This window comes from Tachysurus vachellii, chromosome 25 (genome assembly GCF_030014155.1).
Source record: "Tachysurus vachellii isolate PV-2020 chromosome 25, HZAU_Pvac_v1, whole genome shotgun sequence".
Classification (NCBI taxonomy): domain Eukaryota; kingdom Metazoa; phylum Chordata; class Actinopteri; order Siluriformes; family Bagridae; genus Tachysurus; species Tachysurus vachellii.
Genome location: NC_083484.1, coordinates 10601682 through 10618377, shown reverse-complemented (window position 1 = coordinate 10618377; position 16696 = coordinate 10601682). Strand labels below are relative to the sequence as shown.

General features: G+C 37.5%; 1 protein-coding gene across 5 annotated transcripts in view; it reads right to left on the bottom strand.

The window, feature by feature from the left end:
• arhgef1b (Rho guanine nucleotide exchange factor (GEF) 1b) overlaps positions 1-14659 on the bottom strand; it is a 38301-nt gene extending 23642 nt beyond the window's left edge. For 4 of the 5 annotated variants that reach the window (XM_060862280.1, XM_060862281.1, XM_060862282.1 and 1 more), the window contains exons 1-4: positions 14343-14659; positions 5643-5707; positions 3351-3437; positions 3087-3200 (exon numbers count right to left, since the gene is read on the bottom strand). In XM_060862280.1, coding sequence (XP_060718263.1) covers positions 3087-3200; positions 3351-3437; positions 5643-5669 — 228 coding nt within the window. In that variant the 5' untranslated portion in view covers positions 5670-5707; positions 14343-14659. The remainder of the gene's footprint in view (positions 1-3086; positions 3201-3350; positions 3438-5642; positions 5708-14342) is intronic. The other variant, XM_060862284.1, reaches the window with a different exon arrangement.
• Between the last annotated feature and the right edge of the window lie 2037 nt (positions 14660-16696).

The following is a 16696-nucleotide window of genomic DNA, read 5'->3' as shown; positions in this document are numbered from 1 at the left end:
TTTTTATGACCTAAAGTGGAGTTGAAGCGTAATGAAGTCTTTGGGAACTCTATAATGATCCTTCATTTGCTTCAGCTGTGATGCATATTTAAGTCCCTGCCATGAAGGTATTCAAGGTGAGTTCCAATCATGTGAAAGACAAAGGAGCTTCCACAAAAGCTGAGAGAGTGGATTATTTCATCACACCTGAAGGGTCTTAGGGTATAAGAAGATTTCCAAAAAATTTTACATTCCAAGAGACACCATTGGGAGCATAATAGGGAAGTTTAAAACTTGTGGAAACGCTGAAAACATGTTTGGCCGTGGAAGAAAGCCCAATTTTTTTTTATATCATCAAGGGCTCGTACCAACTAAAAAAAAAAACCTGGCTGGTACGACTGCTTCAGTGGCAACTATAAAACGTGCACTGAATCAAAAAAGGACTCCAAGACGCACTCCACTCTAGACCACAAGGAACATCAAGAGTCGAATAGGAATTTGAATGCGACTACAGAGTTTTGGGAGACAGTTCCATGGACTGGAACTGTTTGGACAAACTGACCAGTGGTACGTTTGTGTGCGAAAGGCCAGGCTTATGACCAAAAGAATACCATCCCCACGGTTAAGCATGGAGGTGGGTTATTGATGATGTAGGGCTGTTTTTTTAATCATGGCCTGGTATCATGGATTCCCAGAAATACCAGGCTACTTTAAAGAGGAACTTGATGCCTTCTTTTGGCAAATTAAACCTTGGTGATCATTGGACATTCCAGCATAACAATGGTCCCAAGCACACCTCCAAGTCAACCGAAGCTTGGTTGAGAAAAATGTCCTGGAACATCTTGGAGTGACCTTCTCGTTCATCACACTTAAATCCTATTGGAAATCTTTGGTGGGACATAAAGAAGGCAGTTGCAGCACGCGCACCATCAAACATCACTGAGCTAGAGGCTCTTGCATGTGAAGAATGGGTAAAGATCGAGAGGCCTTAGAAGCTTGTCAGCACTAACCAAAAACATTTCTTAGAAGTTATAAAAACTAAAGGATGCTCTAAAAGTACTGAAGCTGGGGGTTGAATAATACTGCCCATGTGTTAAGAGTTACACTTATAATGCAAGTCAATTTCTGTTGTCAAAATAACTCGTACGTATCAATAAATAGTTTTGTTGTTTAATGTGTCATTTATTGTTATTATTGAGTCATTTGAGGTGAGGGGGCTGAATATTTCTGATCGCAACTGGTTATTTACACCAGACAGCCATGAACGTATCACTAACACTAAATTTTCCTCATTCTCTCTTTCAAGCCATTGGCATGAAACAAGTTTTGCTTGAATTTGTGTGTGCAACTGAAACGAACAGGATCACTAAACCTGGCAACGTAATTCAATTATTTTTGTAGTGACTCTCCAAGCCGATCAGTCGAGGTTTATGTTAGATATTCTCATAGTAAGATATGAATAATTTTAAACATAAATCTTCGACTTAAACTTAACGGATTTCATGAATCACTTCATTTCTTGTGCGAATTCTAAACACTTTGATAAATGAGACCCGTTGTTCAGAAATTGTGGTGCTTTTGGAATAAATTAAATAAAGGCAGGAAATGAAAATATTAATACTACACAAAACCTTCCTTATTTGTACTCTATGATGTAAATAAGTACAGTTGTGCTATTAACCAGAAGCCAAAGCCTGTTATTTTTCATCCCTGTGAAAATGAAGGGGAAGGAAGGGGTCAGGGGTAAGAAGGGAAAATATTGATCTGTAGAGTTCAACCAGAAAAGCAGATGTTTCTTCAGCTTTGCACATCATAAAGACAGACTTTCAGGGAGAATTTTAATCAACGTTACTTGTCTGAAAATCTATAACTACAACTATATAAAATATTGTATTAATGAAAGACAAGCATTATACGTGTGCATGTTACATTTGAGGAAATTCAAAGTGAAGAAGTGGGCAAGCAGACGATAAATCTTACATAAGACCTTCGTTCTCATAATTCCCATTAGCACCCGATGCAGAACTGAATAGTGTTTAAAGAATTTACAAAATGTGAACTACTGGCAAGATAAAGAGTGGTTTGTGTGTGCTGTGTTGGGGAGCAGTACCTCAGGAGGGTCACTTGGCAGCATGCGAAATAAAGGGAGAGATGCTCATGCTTCACAAGACGATTCAGAATAATTTCAATTCCCAAACTGGCAAACGCTTTAAATATCAATTCTGAAGTATCACCACACTATAGGCAATATAGGGAGTACATTTTATCTAAGGCCATGCTAATAATACCATGCTGTTTGAGCACATGGGGTTCTCAGGGCTACACAATGTCTAAAATAACAATCATTTTGTACAGATTTTGAAAACGTATCTTAATTAATCAGCCAATTTAGAAACAAAATGCATCTTACTATACTTACAAGTTTGACATAAACAGTACACGATTTTCTCACACACCAAATGTATGTAAAGTCAATGAGCCACAATTAGAGTACCGCAATAATCGAAAGCGAATGTAAATGAGCAATAAAAATATAATTTCAGCTAAATGAATAAATAAATAAATAAATAAGCATTCCACAACAGTGTGCAACCAAATACATTAACACACACAAGACTGCAGCTCATGCAGCGACAATGAAAAATGTTTTAATTGCAGCCATTTAAAACTCTAGAACTAATTTCCTGCTTCATTTATTGTTACATGATATTGCTTAGTTATATAAGCCGGGAGAGAATTATACAAACAGCACATGAACAGAGAAGTCCGAGACCGACCCTGTATGTCTAATACGAGTGCGACAAAGTCACGGTGTGAGCATTAAATTTTGCTATATTTCGACTTATTTGTATATAGGAGGAAGCTGAAATATTTCGCCTAGCCTAAGAAGGATTAGGATTATGATTGTAGCCAATAATTTAAAAATACGACTAATTTCTAAACTATTTTTAATGTACTCAGGCACATGCATGCGGGCTAAAAAAAAATACATGCATGCATACTTAAGCACATGCAAGGCAGACAAACTGTGGTTTGTCATTAGTGAGTAATAATGACGTGATGACACGCATCACATCAGGCATGTCATGTGCCTCTGAACTTCTCACCACAGGAGCACAGTCAAACTGGAGGATGACGTGATGGAGGAAGACCAGCAGATGGGTGGGTTTGCTTTTCAACAATTCGATGCTGTTAAAATGACTGCACTGATCATCCACTGTCTGAAACACACCGGGAGAACAGGGAAGAAGAAACATTATTAAAATGAAACAGGAGTCTGTGATATGAGGGGAAAAAAGGTGGTCATCATATTTAAAGTGAATTACTAACAGAGGAAATGTCCATTTATTAAGAAGGAATACATGGCTCACCGGGTCCAGGTCATTCTCAAACTCTTCATCCTCTGCTCCTATTATACTTCTGGCTAGAGGAGAACAGTGAGCTCCAGACAACGCACGCTTAGAGAGACAGAGAGGGGGGGGGGATAATTTAAAATTAAAAATATAATTTTATTTAATAGTCCTAAAAAAAGAATCAAATCAGAAAAAGAATAGAATTACAATAAAAAAAGGTATATGACTATACAGATCGAAAAGGGAAAAATACACAAGGTGCACACAAACACAAACATTTGATGCATGTTGCATAATTTAGAAGCAGAGGTTTCATTCCCTAAGCAAGAAGCAGAAATACAAACTGTGTGTTCAGTCAAAACTTATGTTATTACACCCGACTTGCATTTACAGACGACTGAACTGCAAACTTTCATTACATCATTTAATAAAATAAACACCATTAGAGCCATGTTTAGACTTAACCCACTACTGACTAGTCTACTCTACAGTTAAAAAAATTATGCTGTAGTTTTATCCTTGAATTTATCCTATATTTCAATGTTACAGTATGTTATGTCTGATATTTAGTTTGATTTCCTTTTGAGGCACACATCATCTAACACCTTCAGCTAGCCTGCACAGGTTGAAGTTTAACCTGCTTCCAATAAAACTGATTCAGCAAAACGTTACTTTTCCCAGCACAAGTAGAGCCCCAGCACGACACACGGACAGTTGCCGTACGGAGATCATTCATTATTCAGATGCTCATTACCTACTTTGTTGATAATGATACATGTGTACTAAAGGTGTAAAAACACACAGAACTCTAATTTGCACATACAAAGTAATGTGACACACTATATAAAAACTGCTTGAAGTTTCCATTTTAAACCGATTAAAACATTAGACATTATATAGATTCAGCAGTGTTTTTGTGATCCTTCAATCTCTTAGACATACTTAACAGAATTGTATATATACATACATATATATATATATATATATATATACATATATATATATATATATATATATATATATATATATACATACATATATATATATATATATATATATATATATATATATACACATGCCGTACGGCTACACCGCTAATACTTATCTGTGGGCAAACTGGGCAGACATTCCAACTAGTTACCTAGTTATCTAGCTACCAACGAATGCAAGGCGAGGGTACAGTCAGGGTATGCAGTTCTCTGACTTTTTAGCTGTATTGATTGCTAACACACGGGCAGGTTTCAGAATGACAATAAGAGTTTGGAATCTTGCACAGGCATGTAAAGGGGCCTGAATGGATTTCAGCAGCTGAGGGGAGAAAAGGGGCTGTTAGGGAATCATGGTGGCTATGCATGCCTTTTCCCCTCTTAGAAAAGTTGTAATAAGTCCATGAGCCCTTAGAGATGCCACTCACAGTGCTAGGACGTGTTGCAATGTCTATCACATAGAGCTTTAGATGTGGACTTGCCTCCGTTTAGCAGTCTGTGATTTCGGGGCTCTGAAAATTACTCTCAATATCCACTTATATATACTATAAACTCATGCATTCATGGGGTTTGTCTGGACCAGCATGTCACAGCCCTCAGTTTGTGATTTATTATAAAAGTGGCTCAACTCCACGTTTTACCTGGCCAGGCACACAGTTAAATAGTAGGTGTGTAATAATATAGTAAATGGGACTGCACCATTTGGGGCAGCAGATCACTAGCGAGAGCAACAGCTGAAGCCAGCCATCTTGAGCCTATGAGAAGCTGGCTTCTTTGGAAACCGTGTCGCTAAAAAGCAAGCTGGTTTCCCGCTGTTCAGAGTAAAAAGCATGTGCATGTACAGCGCGTAGAATAGGTGTTAAAATATGCAGGCATCACAGAAGCATTTGAATAATTTTGTGTGTGTTCCTTTTGTCTTGCTGAATGCCTGCACTTAAGATACGCTTGACGAAAGACGTAAAATACTCGTTTTTTTTTTCCCTTCCCATTTCTTTATCATTGCAACCTTTAACAGTAAAAGGCAGATAAGAGGTAAGAAGTAAAAAAGAAGATAAGGTCGTCTGGCTTTCATGTTCTTTTTCTTTCTAAATGAACGAGTCACATGAATGAAAGTCACAGATGAAAAGACTCAAGGTAGCGTCATGATTTTAAAGACAAGAAACTCTAGCAATTTTTGTAGTCTCAAAACTAACTAACTTAATAAATAAATATATAAATACATAATTTTATTTACTAAAATGTAAAAATACCAGATTCCGAATTTACATTACAATTCATTACTGTATTTAATTACAGATGAACCAAACGTCCTTTCATTCCTTACCCCATTGTGGGCGTCTTCACCGTCCATGCTAAAGTGGGTGGGGCTGACGTCCGTCAATCAAGCTTCTGCAAGACATGAAAGAAGTGTCAGTGAGATTTCAGCTCTCAAACTAACTAAATATAGACCGATGGAGGGAATACAGACAAAAGCAACTGAAGCCAAAAACAGTCAACAAGCCTGTTTCCACTGAAGGTTCCTGATTCTTAGCCATTTTAAACAAGTTCCTGTAAAAGTTCCAATTGTAATAGCTTGGGCTTTCATTGTGGAATGACCATTAAGGAAAATCTGGCATTTCAGTGTGTGGCAAAAGCAATACACTGAATGAAGAGTGTTAATACTCACATTAAACTGTTGGTTAAATATAAAGTTTAACATTATATAGATTTCTAGGAACCTAAAATGTGTGTGAATAAAGCAATGAAAAATATATATATTTTTTTAAGTAAACAATCCTCTGTTTTTTTCACCTTCCACTGACCTAGCCTGAGTATATATACATCATATAATAAAAATCATATAATATCCTGTTATACACATACTGCCTCATGGGACAATCATTAGATCTATTAAAATAATGTAGTGTTTGAGAGCCGGGCTACATTATTGTCTTGTTAAAATGTTCAGACGCTTCGAGTGAACATATGTAATGATTGTCGGGAGAAAAATGTCAAACGTGCGACAAAAAAAAAAAAAAAAGCTAGAGAATTATAGCAGCATGTAAATGTCAGTGCACAATGAACATCTTGGCACATTCTTTTCAGCTGTCTGATACGGTGACCCGGGCTCTTTGCACCGAAGTATATCTGCACAGGATTGTAGCCAGTAATGACTGAGAATTTATCTCTCACTTTAATCAGTCTCATAGCTCTGTCTCCAGAGTCATCTGTGTTACCAGAGAAAAGAGAGAGAGAGAAAGAGAAAAAGAGAGAGAGAGCAAGAGAGAGAGAGCAAGAGAGAGAAAGAAAGAAAGAAAGAAAGAAATAAAGAAAGAAAGAAAGAAAGGAAGAAAGGAAGAAAGGAAGAAAGAAAGAAAGAAAGAAAGAAATGAAGAAAGGAAGAAAGAAAGGAAGAAAGAAAGAAAGAAAGAAAGAAAGAAAGAAAGAAAGAAAGAAAGAAAGAAAGACAGAGACACAGAGAGGGAGGGCGGGAGAGGGAGCGGGAGGAAGGAAGTGGGTGTAATTTCCGATCAGAGTAATTTCCTGTCAATCTGTCTGCAAAAACGAAGTGCAAAATGGTACAAACAGGCGAAGATGACAAAAGACATTAAGAAAAAATATATATACTACTTTGGGAGTACAATTCTATATTCTTTATAAAGACAAATGGACATTTTGAGAAAGATCTGAGATCACTTTAAGGGTCGGGTTTCAGTGGTTCACTCGACTTCCAGTTCTAATAACTTTTGTTAGCAAGGTTATATAACCACATGCCACAGAGGAGCAAAGTTCTTATAGGATCCTATACCAAGAACACGCAGCGTAAAACAGATAAGTCTTGACCAGATAGACAGAGGAAAAATTGCAAGACCTGCAGATAACCTCACTTGGTTAACTGGTCACTATTGCAAACCTAGTGTGCCGTTTGCCTAATTATGTAGCAGACAGAAAGATATTACACTGTTCCAATAATGGCGCCCTTTATGTGTCCTACAGTACTATTATTCTCAGATCAACTGTTAATCGGTCGCAGAGAAAAGACACAAGGAGATTCCATTCCCAAACAGAGCTTGGACGACTGGATGATGGACGCCACCGTCATGGCTCATAGGTGGGCTGAGCGACCAGCCTCTACCCTGTAATGTTGTTAATCAAGAAGCTTCTCCTTCTCATAGGCGTCACTTAATTTGTAAGTTTACAGCATTATCATTGACGCTCCTGCTAGAGTGAGTTCATCTGTCAGTCCTAATGATATGGCAGCTTCTCATGACACATAATGTTAGTTACATATAGAACTGTGGTTCTTCACCGGATATTCACAGAAACACACAGTTACAAACATAGGAAGTGTTTCATTTCACTTCTCCTACCCACAGAAAAGATCACCTCAAACATAGTAGAATGGCTTGTGCAACTGGAACTGCATCTCTAGAACAAATCAATAAATCCTAGCATTGTCCGTTTTGCTCGCTCTTTCACATATAAAAAGCACAGCAACCATATACACAACAGCAGATGTCACCATGTCACCTCCTCCACCATGAATGTTTTGGGTCATGACAATTTACTCTGGGGGTTCTACCACGTTGGTAAAAGGCTAATCAAACCTCCAACCACCCCTCAAAACCAGATCTCTGCTTTCAAACTCTTCTTCAATGGTGGTTGTTTGTGATGTCAACAGTGCCAACAAAAAAAAAAACAATCCGGGCAGACAGAATTTTATCACAAAAACTCAAACAGATGCCAATGGATGAGACAAACGTACATAAATGATAGTATCGAAAGTACTGACTAAAGTGATATTTATCTACAGAAATGTCTGGCTTTATAAGCAACTGCTGAGTGTACAAAAGACTGTTTATACAATCAATCATTATAAATTTAAATTATGTCTGGCTTGCAGTCTAGTTCATGCCAGATGTTACGCAAGATATTTACTGTTGATTATATTACTTGTTTGGATATCTGAACATCTGTATACAAACTCCCTCACCTACGATAAGCATATCCTAGGAACGCTGAGCATCAGGCAGAAATACATCCTTGATGGGATGCCAGCAGCACTATTCGCACCAACGTTTACACAGTCAGTCGAGCTAAAAACAAAAAAAAGAAGGAAATCCACGCAGACACGAGGAGCACATGTACGGAAAACCCTGCACAGACAGTAATCCAAGTACAGACTCGAGCAGCAGACCCTGGAGCTGTGAGGCGGCAATGGTTTCTGCTGCACCGCCATGCCAAATTCACCACACTTTGCCCCGTGTTGCCAATTTAAACTCAAGTGATTAGAGGCAGTCATGATGACATGTGTTTTGGAATGTATGGGTAAGCTAGCTCACTCGTGTGTATTTTTCCCAGATGTGCAACAAAACGAACAGTTAGAAAATATCAAGGTAAAAAATCTCATGTCTTGCAGTGCCACCATTTTTCACCAATTATTATTATTCTTTTTTTTTTGCTGGGTAAATTTTAATTGCAATTGTGGCATTATGAAATTATCATTACACAATAAATCTCATTAGGAAAGCAATGACAGAGCAAATCACTCTGCAACAATCCAACACAGAACAGGCATCAGTCCAACTAAAAGATGACAAACCTGTACGTAAAAAAGCAGGTACACAGAGCAGATGATGGTAAGATACTTGTAAGGTATGCCACAGAACAGTTATGAATGTAAGCTGTTATTTTGTATGGATAGTATTCAGCCAAAACCTAATATATTGTGATTTCCATGAGATGGTGATCTGACACAACCCATAATGTGATGTGACTTTGTCCATATTGCCCAGCCCCAGGTTTGTATTTGGATTATAATGGAATTTATTACAGAATTTACTCATTTATTTCATAGGCTTATAGGTTTATTTAATTTCATAGGTTTATTTAATTCCAATTAAAATGGAAATCCACATCTCTGTGACCTGAACCACGCCACGGTCATTTGTTACCTTTAAACCTCGTGTTTTAGCAAACAAATCTTGATTGCTCAGCTTAAAGGCAGGGTCTCCGTTGTTTGAAAGCCAATGCTGACATATGAAATCACCAAAACAAACACGCCCCTAACCCAAATGGGTCCCACCCCTGTATTGATAGCTCCGCCCACACATACATACATAACCCAAGCAACTAATGGAAAGAAATGTGTCTTTATCATAGCTGAAGGGAAGAACAATACGATTGCAGATAAACAAACAAGCAAAAATGACACACAAGCATAATCATGTAAAGGGCGGCATATATAAAAAAAAGCAACCTCGGCGTCTTAAGTAAAGTTGGCCACATATTCACAGATTGGAGTTTCCTGAGTCAATAACTCCTGAGCTAAACGCTGTTACTAGCAAAACGTGGTTGTAACTGCCTCTCTACATTACTACGATAAAGAGGTGTTGTTTGTGTAGTAACAGCGTTTAGCTCAGGAGTTATTGACTCTGGAAACTTGAATCTGTGAATATGTGCCAACTTCCTGCTCCTTCAGTTCTCTCCAGTGCTGGAAAGCTGATCCTATATTAACACGGGTCCTACTTCTTGACTTATTGTAAGCTTTTCTTCGCTTTCTTTCTTTGTTTTTATCCTCCATATCAATGTTAAAACCGCTTTCTGCTAATGTCACACATGCACACTGAACACTCTCTCCGCCCATATTGACAAGAACCACCCCTTTCTGCTCATTGGCTACACGTTTGTTTTGGTTTTTGTTTTGTTTGTCGTCCAGACTCAGTTTTCTGAAGCATTTCTCAAACAACGGAGACCCTACCATTAACTAATGTGTGTCTCAGGTAGTGTGTGAATGCGCTATATGGCCACATTATATTGTGGTCCGGCGGCATGATCCAGTGCTCTCACCACTGCAGACTGGTTTGTTTATGAAGTAGGGAACAAACCCAGCCACTGTCTTGAGCACTAATAAAATGTAGCTTGACGGGGTAGTTCTACTGGCATAAAACTTTTGCCAAAAATCAAACAATCCACTATGTCAACCCCAAACAGGAAGCGGACGAAAGACTACAACAACATTCGCGTTATATTGTGAACAAGACCATCTCACCTGCGTGTCATAGCGTTCAGTGCTAGACAGAAGTAAATATAGATAGCTTTCACAAGATGCACTTTGTTTGTTAACGATGATCGAATATTCAAGCTTTATGTGACTGGCTAGCTAAAAAAAGCAGAACAAAAGCGAATGAAAAATCAGTAGCTATATATTATTTCTTGAATTTATCATCATTATTTCTACATAAGATCATGCTTTTTTTTTGCCCACATCAATAGCTGTGTTAGTTTAGAACCCCCATATGGTTAACTCTCTCACACTAAAGCTACTGGTGAACTAGACAGCCTTAAGGGTGTGTCTGTAACTGTCTGTGACCGAACTCGTCATCCTTTCTTAGGCTTATGACACTTATGTCTGCTTATATTTAGATATTTCACTTGTCAGCTGTAACAAGAGATATCCCTTTCACTTTTAACATATTTCAAGTTGGTTCTAATAATGTGTCAAGTCATAAAAGTCAAGAGTCCCAAACAGACATGTTTCAAAATCAAAACTCCTTGTACAACCACTTCTCCTTAGTAACTCTTCGACTAAACCATCCGAATATCATTCAGTATCAAAAGAATTATAAAGCAGTTCAAGTTAACAGAGGTTCAAGTTAACAAGGTACAGATGTAATTACTACAAACCCCTAAATATTCCCAAACAACTCCGAGAGGATTTCTCAGGGTGAATACGAACAGTTGTTGAGAGAGAGAGAGAGAGAGAGAGAGAGAGAGAGAGAGAGAGAGAGAGAGAGAGAGAGAGAGAGAGAAAACAACACTCCACCACAGCTTATGAACAGAAAAGGCAAGCCTAAAAAAGTCAATGAATACCCAATGCTTTTCATTCTCCGTCTATGCAGAGGGCCAAATGAGTCACTGAAATACGAAGCAACTGAGAGCATTTCAGAGTCACATGCTCATATTGAGTCTGACTGCAGTTCTCCCTCTTCACTCTTTCAAACAGGAGTAATTTCCCGGCCTTCAAACACAGAGTCCTTTAACAAAACGCATATCTGCTTTCTGCCATGCAGACCTGTGCCTCCACCCAGTTCTCTTAGTGTGTGTTTTTTTTTTGTTGCAGTGTTTTTCCATTGAAATATGCCCACGGCTTGTGTGTAGCTCTGCACAATGGTTCCATCTGGTTTATGCTGATGTCTTTCCTACCGTTCGGAGACGTTAGTGCATTCTGTGTAGTTACCTGTACTTCTGAATATTTATTGCACACGGCTGCAAGGCTTTTCCTGCACCATGAATGGAAAGCCACAACATTCAGAGCGTGGAAAAAAGAGAGCATGAAAAAAGTGAGATGTTCACTCAAGATCTGAGGACAACACATGACAAATCTTGTAGCCAGACTAGAAATAGTGCAAAGCAAGGTGCTTTAAAAGTATTACATCATGTCGCCTTTGAGTACAGTGGAAGAAGAGAGTAACAGGACGATCCAGTGCTCTGTCAAAACCGAAGTTGCTTAGCCACTTTAACGTTTAATAAGAATGAGTCATCTGGCTTGATTCAAAATAGCAACAATATGTTTGGCTAACCAAAAAAAGGTCAATGTACTCCTTGTACGCTTGATTTGGAATGAACAAGGAAGCTTTATTTTTTCCTCGTTTTTGAGTCTGCAGAAGGATGAAGGCTCCGTGGCCCAAGCATTAAAAGAAGCACTACAGCTCTCTGTTTTTTTCTAACACATTTTAAAGTATTCTGTATCGTAGCACTGCGATACGAAGACACAAAGCTTTGGCAGAATTCTGAATTATACAAATGTGTCATAACTGGGAATGGACACCACATTTCTGACTGCTAGCTCGTAATACTTCAAATACTGAGCCGAGGACAGTACATTAACGACCAAATACAGCAATTAAGTTAAAGCATGCTAGAAGATTGATGGGACTGTTTACAGTTGGACACTACATAAGTAAAGAAGTTTATAGGTAAAGATCATAATCATTTGAGCTCTTCCTAGTCTCTTCTGGCTCGTACATAAACAGCTGGATATCGCTGTGCAGCAGTGATTAAAACAGACTTTCAGGAGGAATTCATGGTCTCCCTTGTACTGATTATCAACACAATGCACTTCAAATAAGCAGTAAAAAACATTCCAACAGTCTTCAAATAACACTGTCTTGGCCTAAAGAACAAACATAATTACTGTCAGTTTACTGCAGACGAAAATACAGTTAGCTTATATCCTTCTTTTACTTTGAAATAGGCCAAAGGGAAACGTCTAACAGACTTTACCTACAGAATATTGCTGATATGTCGGAAGACTTGATAGACGTAGAAACTGAATAAAAATTCAGAAAATGTTTTGCAAAGAATATTGGATCACTTAGAACAAGAAAAACGGATTGAACGGTGTGTAGTATAACGAAAACTACACGTTCCTACTGAAACAAGGGGTTGTTAGGTTTCGGGACAGCAAGCCCATGCTTGCCCTTGAGTATGCATGTGTGTAACAGAGGGAGGTACAGAGGGAAGATGGGGGAGGGGAGGAGAGAGAGAGAGAGAGAGAGAGAGAGAGAGAAAGAGAGGAAAAAAAACTGTCAGCATCATACAGGAAAAGGAAATGACGGCATCTTCTATTTGCACGTTTCTTTCCATCAAATTACAGTTTAAAGTCGTCTCCTTCAAATATTTCATAAAACCTTTCACTCGGATACTGATTGCAGGACTAAAGGCATATGTATTAACACAGAAAACACCAAGCCTTTTTCCCAGAGCATTGCTTTCCAATTTCCCTATTTAAAAATCTTAATATTGCTATTTTTGGCCTGAACCTGACCGGTTTCCTCAGTCTTGATGACATTCGCTGCTTTGCTCTTGAACATGTCACATTTTCCAGCACAGAGTTCACTTTTTCTTCACTCATTAGTCTGTTAACACAACATTGCTCTATTTGGACCAAAACACTGAATAAGCCTTTCATTGCTAAATACAAATATCTGCAAACTGCATTACAAAACCAAGCAGACAGAACGAAACCATCAGTAAAATAACCACAGTTATGTTACAGCTACTGTACAAAAAAAAAAAAAGGAGGTCATTGTGTGTGAAAGGAGGTCCAAAAAGAGCTAATTAATAATATCCAAATGGACTAAAACAGGAAATACTAAATAGTTTTAGATTAGATTTGAATTGTGTCTCCGTCATTCAGTCGCACACTAATCCATCAAAACAAATGAGCATTTTTCTTTTCTTTTTTTTATACCTTAATCACCATTGTTTAACACAATAAACAAATATGCTCATCATGACCAACACTTGTATCACCAGATACAAAAAAAAAACCAAAAAAACAAAACCATGCATTGCTTATTCTTATTGATCTGAAACACCACATTCAGTGCAACATCATGGAGTCTTTTTTTTAAAGGAATCTAACACTGATGCTCGAAGAAGGATGAGTTTATTTCTAGACATCTTCATGCTGTTCATTAGCTGTAGGTCGTTGTGATTGTTGATCTGATGTTTGTGCAGAGTTTTGGGAAATCAAACAAAAAAAGGTGTTTATTATTATTATTATTATTATTATTATTATTATTATTATTACACCAGACACTGATGTAGATCGTGGTTTCAGTTGATTTCTAACAAATCACAATAAAACATATTCCAAAGAGTAAAAGACTAAAAAAAAAGTTAAGATTTATTTAGCTTGTTTAGTTTGTTTAGCTTGTTTTGCTAACTGTAACTAAGCTAACAAATTCTCAGGTATTTTTCACATCATCAATATCTGTTGGTATTTTTTAAACCTTTCTACTTTTTTACCAAAGGAAGAAATACAAAACATTAAAGCTGATATTTGTGGGGGTTTTTTTTCCACTCAAGGGTTATGACTGTTACCCTGAAACCCCCGTGTTGTGACGTGAAAATACTGAAAAACGTGTTTGTTTTTCTAACTACAAACTCCGCTAACGCTAGTCACAGACCTTAGCATTACGGTAACGCGGATAAACATCTATGATTAAAGTGTTTTAATTGAAACACTTAACCTTACCTTAAAAACGACGAGAAGATGAAGAATAAAATGACGAAGGATAATTAGGACGTCCTGTGTTCAAAAGTTGGTGTGGGTCGATAAGGGAAACTCAGTGTACGCGGAAATGGAAGGAACCTAAAAAGCTAACAAGCTACATACGTGTTCAAACCCGGAGACATTTCATGCGCCGTCGTTTAATCCACTTTTTAAGCGTTATTCACCTTTGTATTTTACCCCCATTTGAAAGATTGGTACTATGTTTTTTTATATAGAAACTTAAGATCTCTGAATTCAGCCGCTTCCTGTTTGTTCCCGGTCTGAAATCCCTGTGCTTGAAAGATCCGTTAGACGTTTGGTTCCTAAGTGTGTTACAATAAATGCGTTCCCTTCTACTAGGGAGCACACAGGCATAACAGTGCATGTTATTACTTTACATTATGTACTACAGTAGCTTTTATTATTCTCTGTTATACATCATGCACACGCACACACACACACACACACACACACACACACACACACACACACATATATTATTTATATATATATACATATATATACACATATATGTGTGTGTGTGTGTGTGTGTGTGTGTGTGTGTGTGTGTGTGTATATATATATATATATATATATATATATATATATATATATATATATATATATATATATATATATATATATGAGCCACTTTAATAGGAACACCTGCATCTCCTTTATACAATTATTCAATCAGCTTTAAAGTCATGCTGCAGCTGCACATAGTGTATCTATCACTATAACTATATAACCATATTTAGTTAAGGTTTTTAACATCAGAATGAGGAAAATGTGATCTCAGTGGCTTTTTGATTGCGGTAAGGTTGTTGTTGCCAGACGGGTGGCTCGATTATTTCAGAAACTGCTGTTATCTTGGGATTTTCCCACAATTCAGTCTCTTGAGTTTACACATAATGGTGAGCACGTGAGCAGAAATGCTTTGCTGATGAGATAGATTAGTTAGAACGATTCAAGCTGAAAGGAAAGTTTATGGTACTTCAGATAACCACTATCTACTACCATGGTGAGCAGAAAAGCATCTCAGAAATCAGAAAACACAATACTTTGAACCTTGAGGTGGATGGGCTACAAAAGCAGAAGAGCAGATTATAGGTTCCGCTCCTGTCAGACAAGAACAGGAATTTGAAGACACAGTGGCAAAAATACCAAACAAACAGGCACTACCTACACCGATTACACACTTCCAAAATACATCCATCAAACTGCTTACATGCTGTTTTACACACTGTTTGTGCTCTTTGCACATGCTGTCTCACATTTCAGTCGATTGCTGTTTTGCAAAATACTTTACATTACCTCATGTAACTGCTGCCATAATACTACTGTGTTCATTCCAGTATTTCTGCACATGCAATATTGATAGAACATACAGTATTTACACTGGTCGGTGCTGTTTTTTGTTCATTGTCTTTTGTGTATTGGCTTTTGTGAGATGTCTTGTATTTTCTGTTTGCACTGTCTTTTGTCTTTTTTGTCTTTTGTCCTGCACTGTTTGCGCCAGGTTGCACAGATGCACTTTATGTATCTAGGACTAACTTACTAAGTCCTTAGCTCTGTCTTTTTTTATGTAGCACCAGGTCCTGGAGAAATGTTGTCTCATTTCACTGTGTACTGCAACAGCTATATATGATTGAAATGACAATAAAAGCTTCTTGACTTGGGTTCTTGACTTGATGAGCAGAAGTGCTGTTGTAGTGAATATCAGCACGTCTGTAATTCTGTCGTAGGCACAGCAGGAAATCACAGCCTTATATTCAATACAACTGAAAAACTGCAGGTGTGATATTGCTTATATACAACGGTTCTAGAAGTATGTTACAATACTTATTATACTTATCTCTACACTACAATTGTTTTTTGTTTCATTTAATAATGTAATCCCTTCCACTGTGGCCTGGAAACACTACAATTTTGTTTTGCAATTTTTTATTTTACACACAATGTATATATTTCACAATGTACAATTTCATATGTTTTAAAGTTTTTAATTAAAAAGAAAACAAAACAAAACTCACTCACTCTCTCTCACTCACTCATTTTCTACCGCTTTATCCGAACAAAACAAAACAAAACAAAACAAACCAAAAAATGCAGCTTTGGCCTGGATGGCTGATATAAAGTGACAGCTCAATAAATTAATATTTATTTTATTTTAGAAATTTAGTAACAATATGATTTCACAGGATATCAACAGGAGCAACCCACTAATGACAAATCAATAGTGCATTCCTTAATTATATCATGTTAATGAACATAGTTTTTGTCCCTCAAGCAGGGTTGCCAGATTCAGTGTATATATCTGCATGTGCATCACA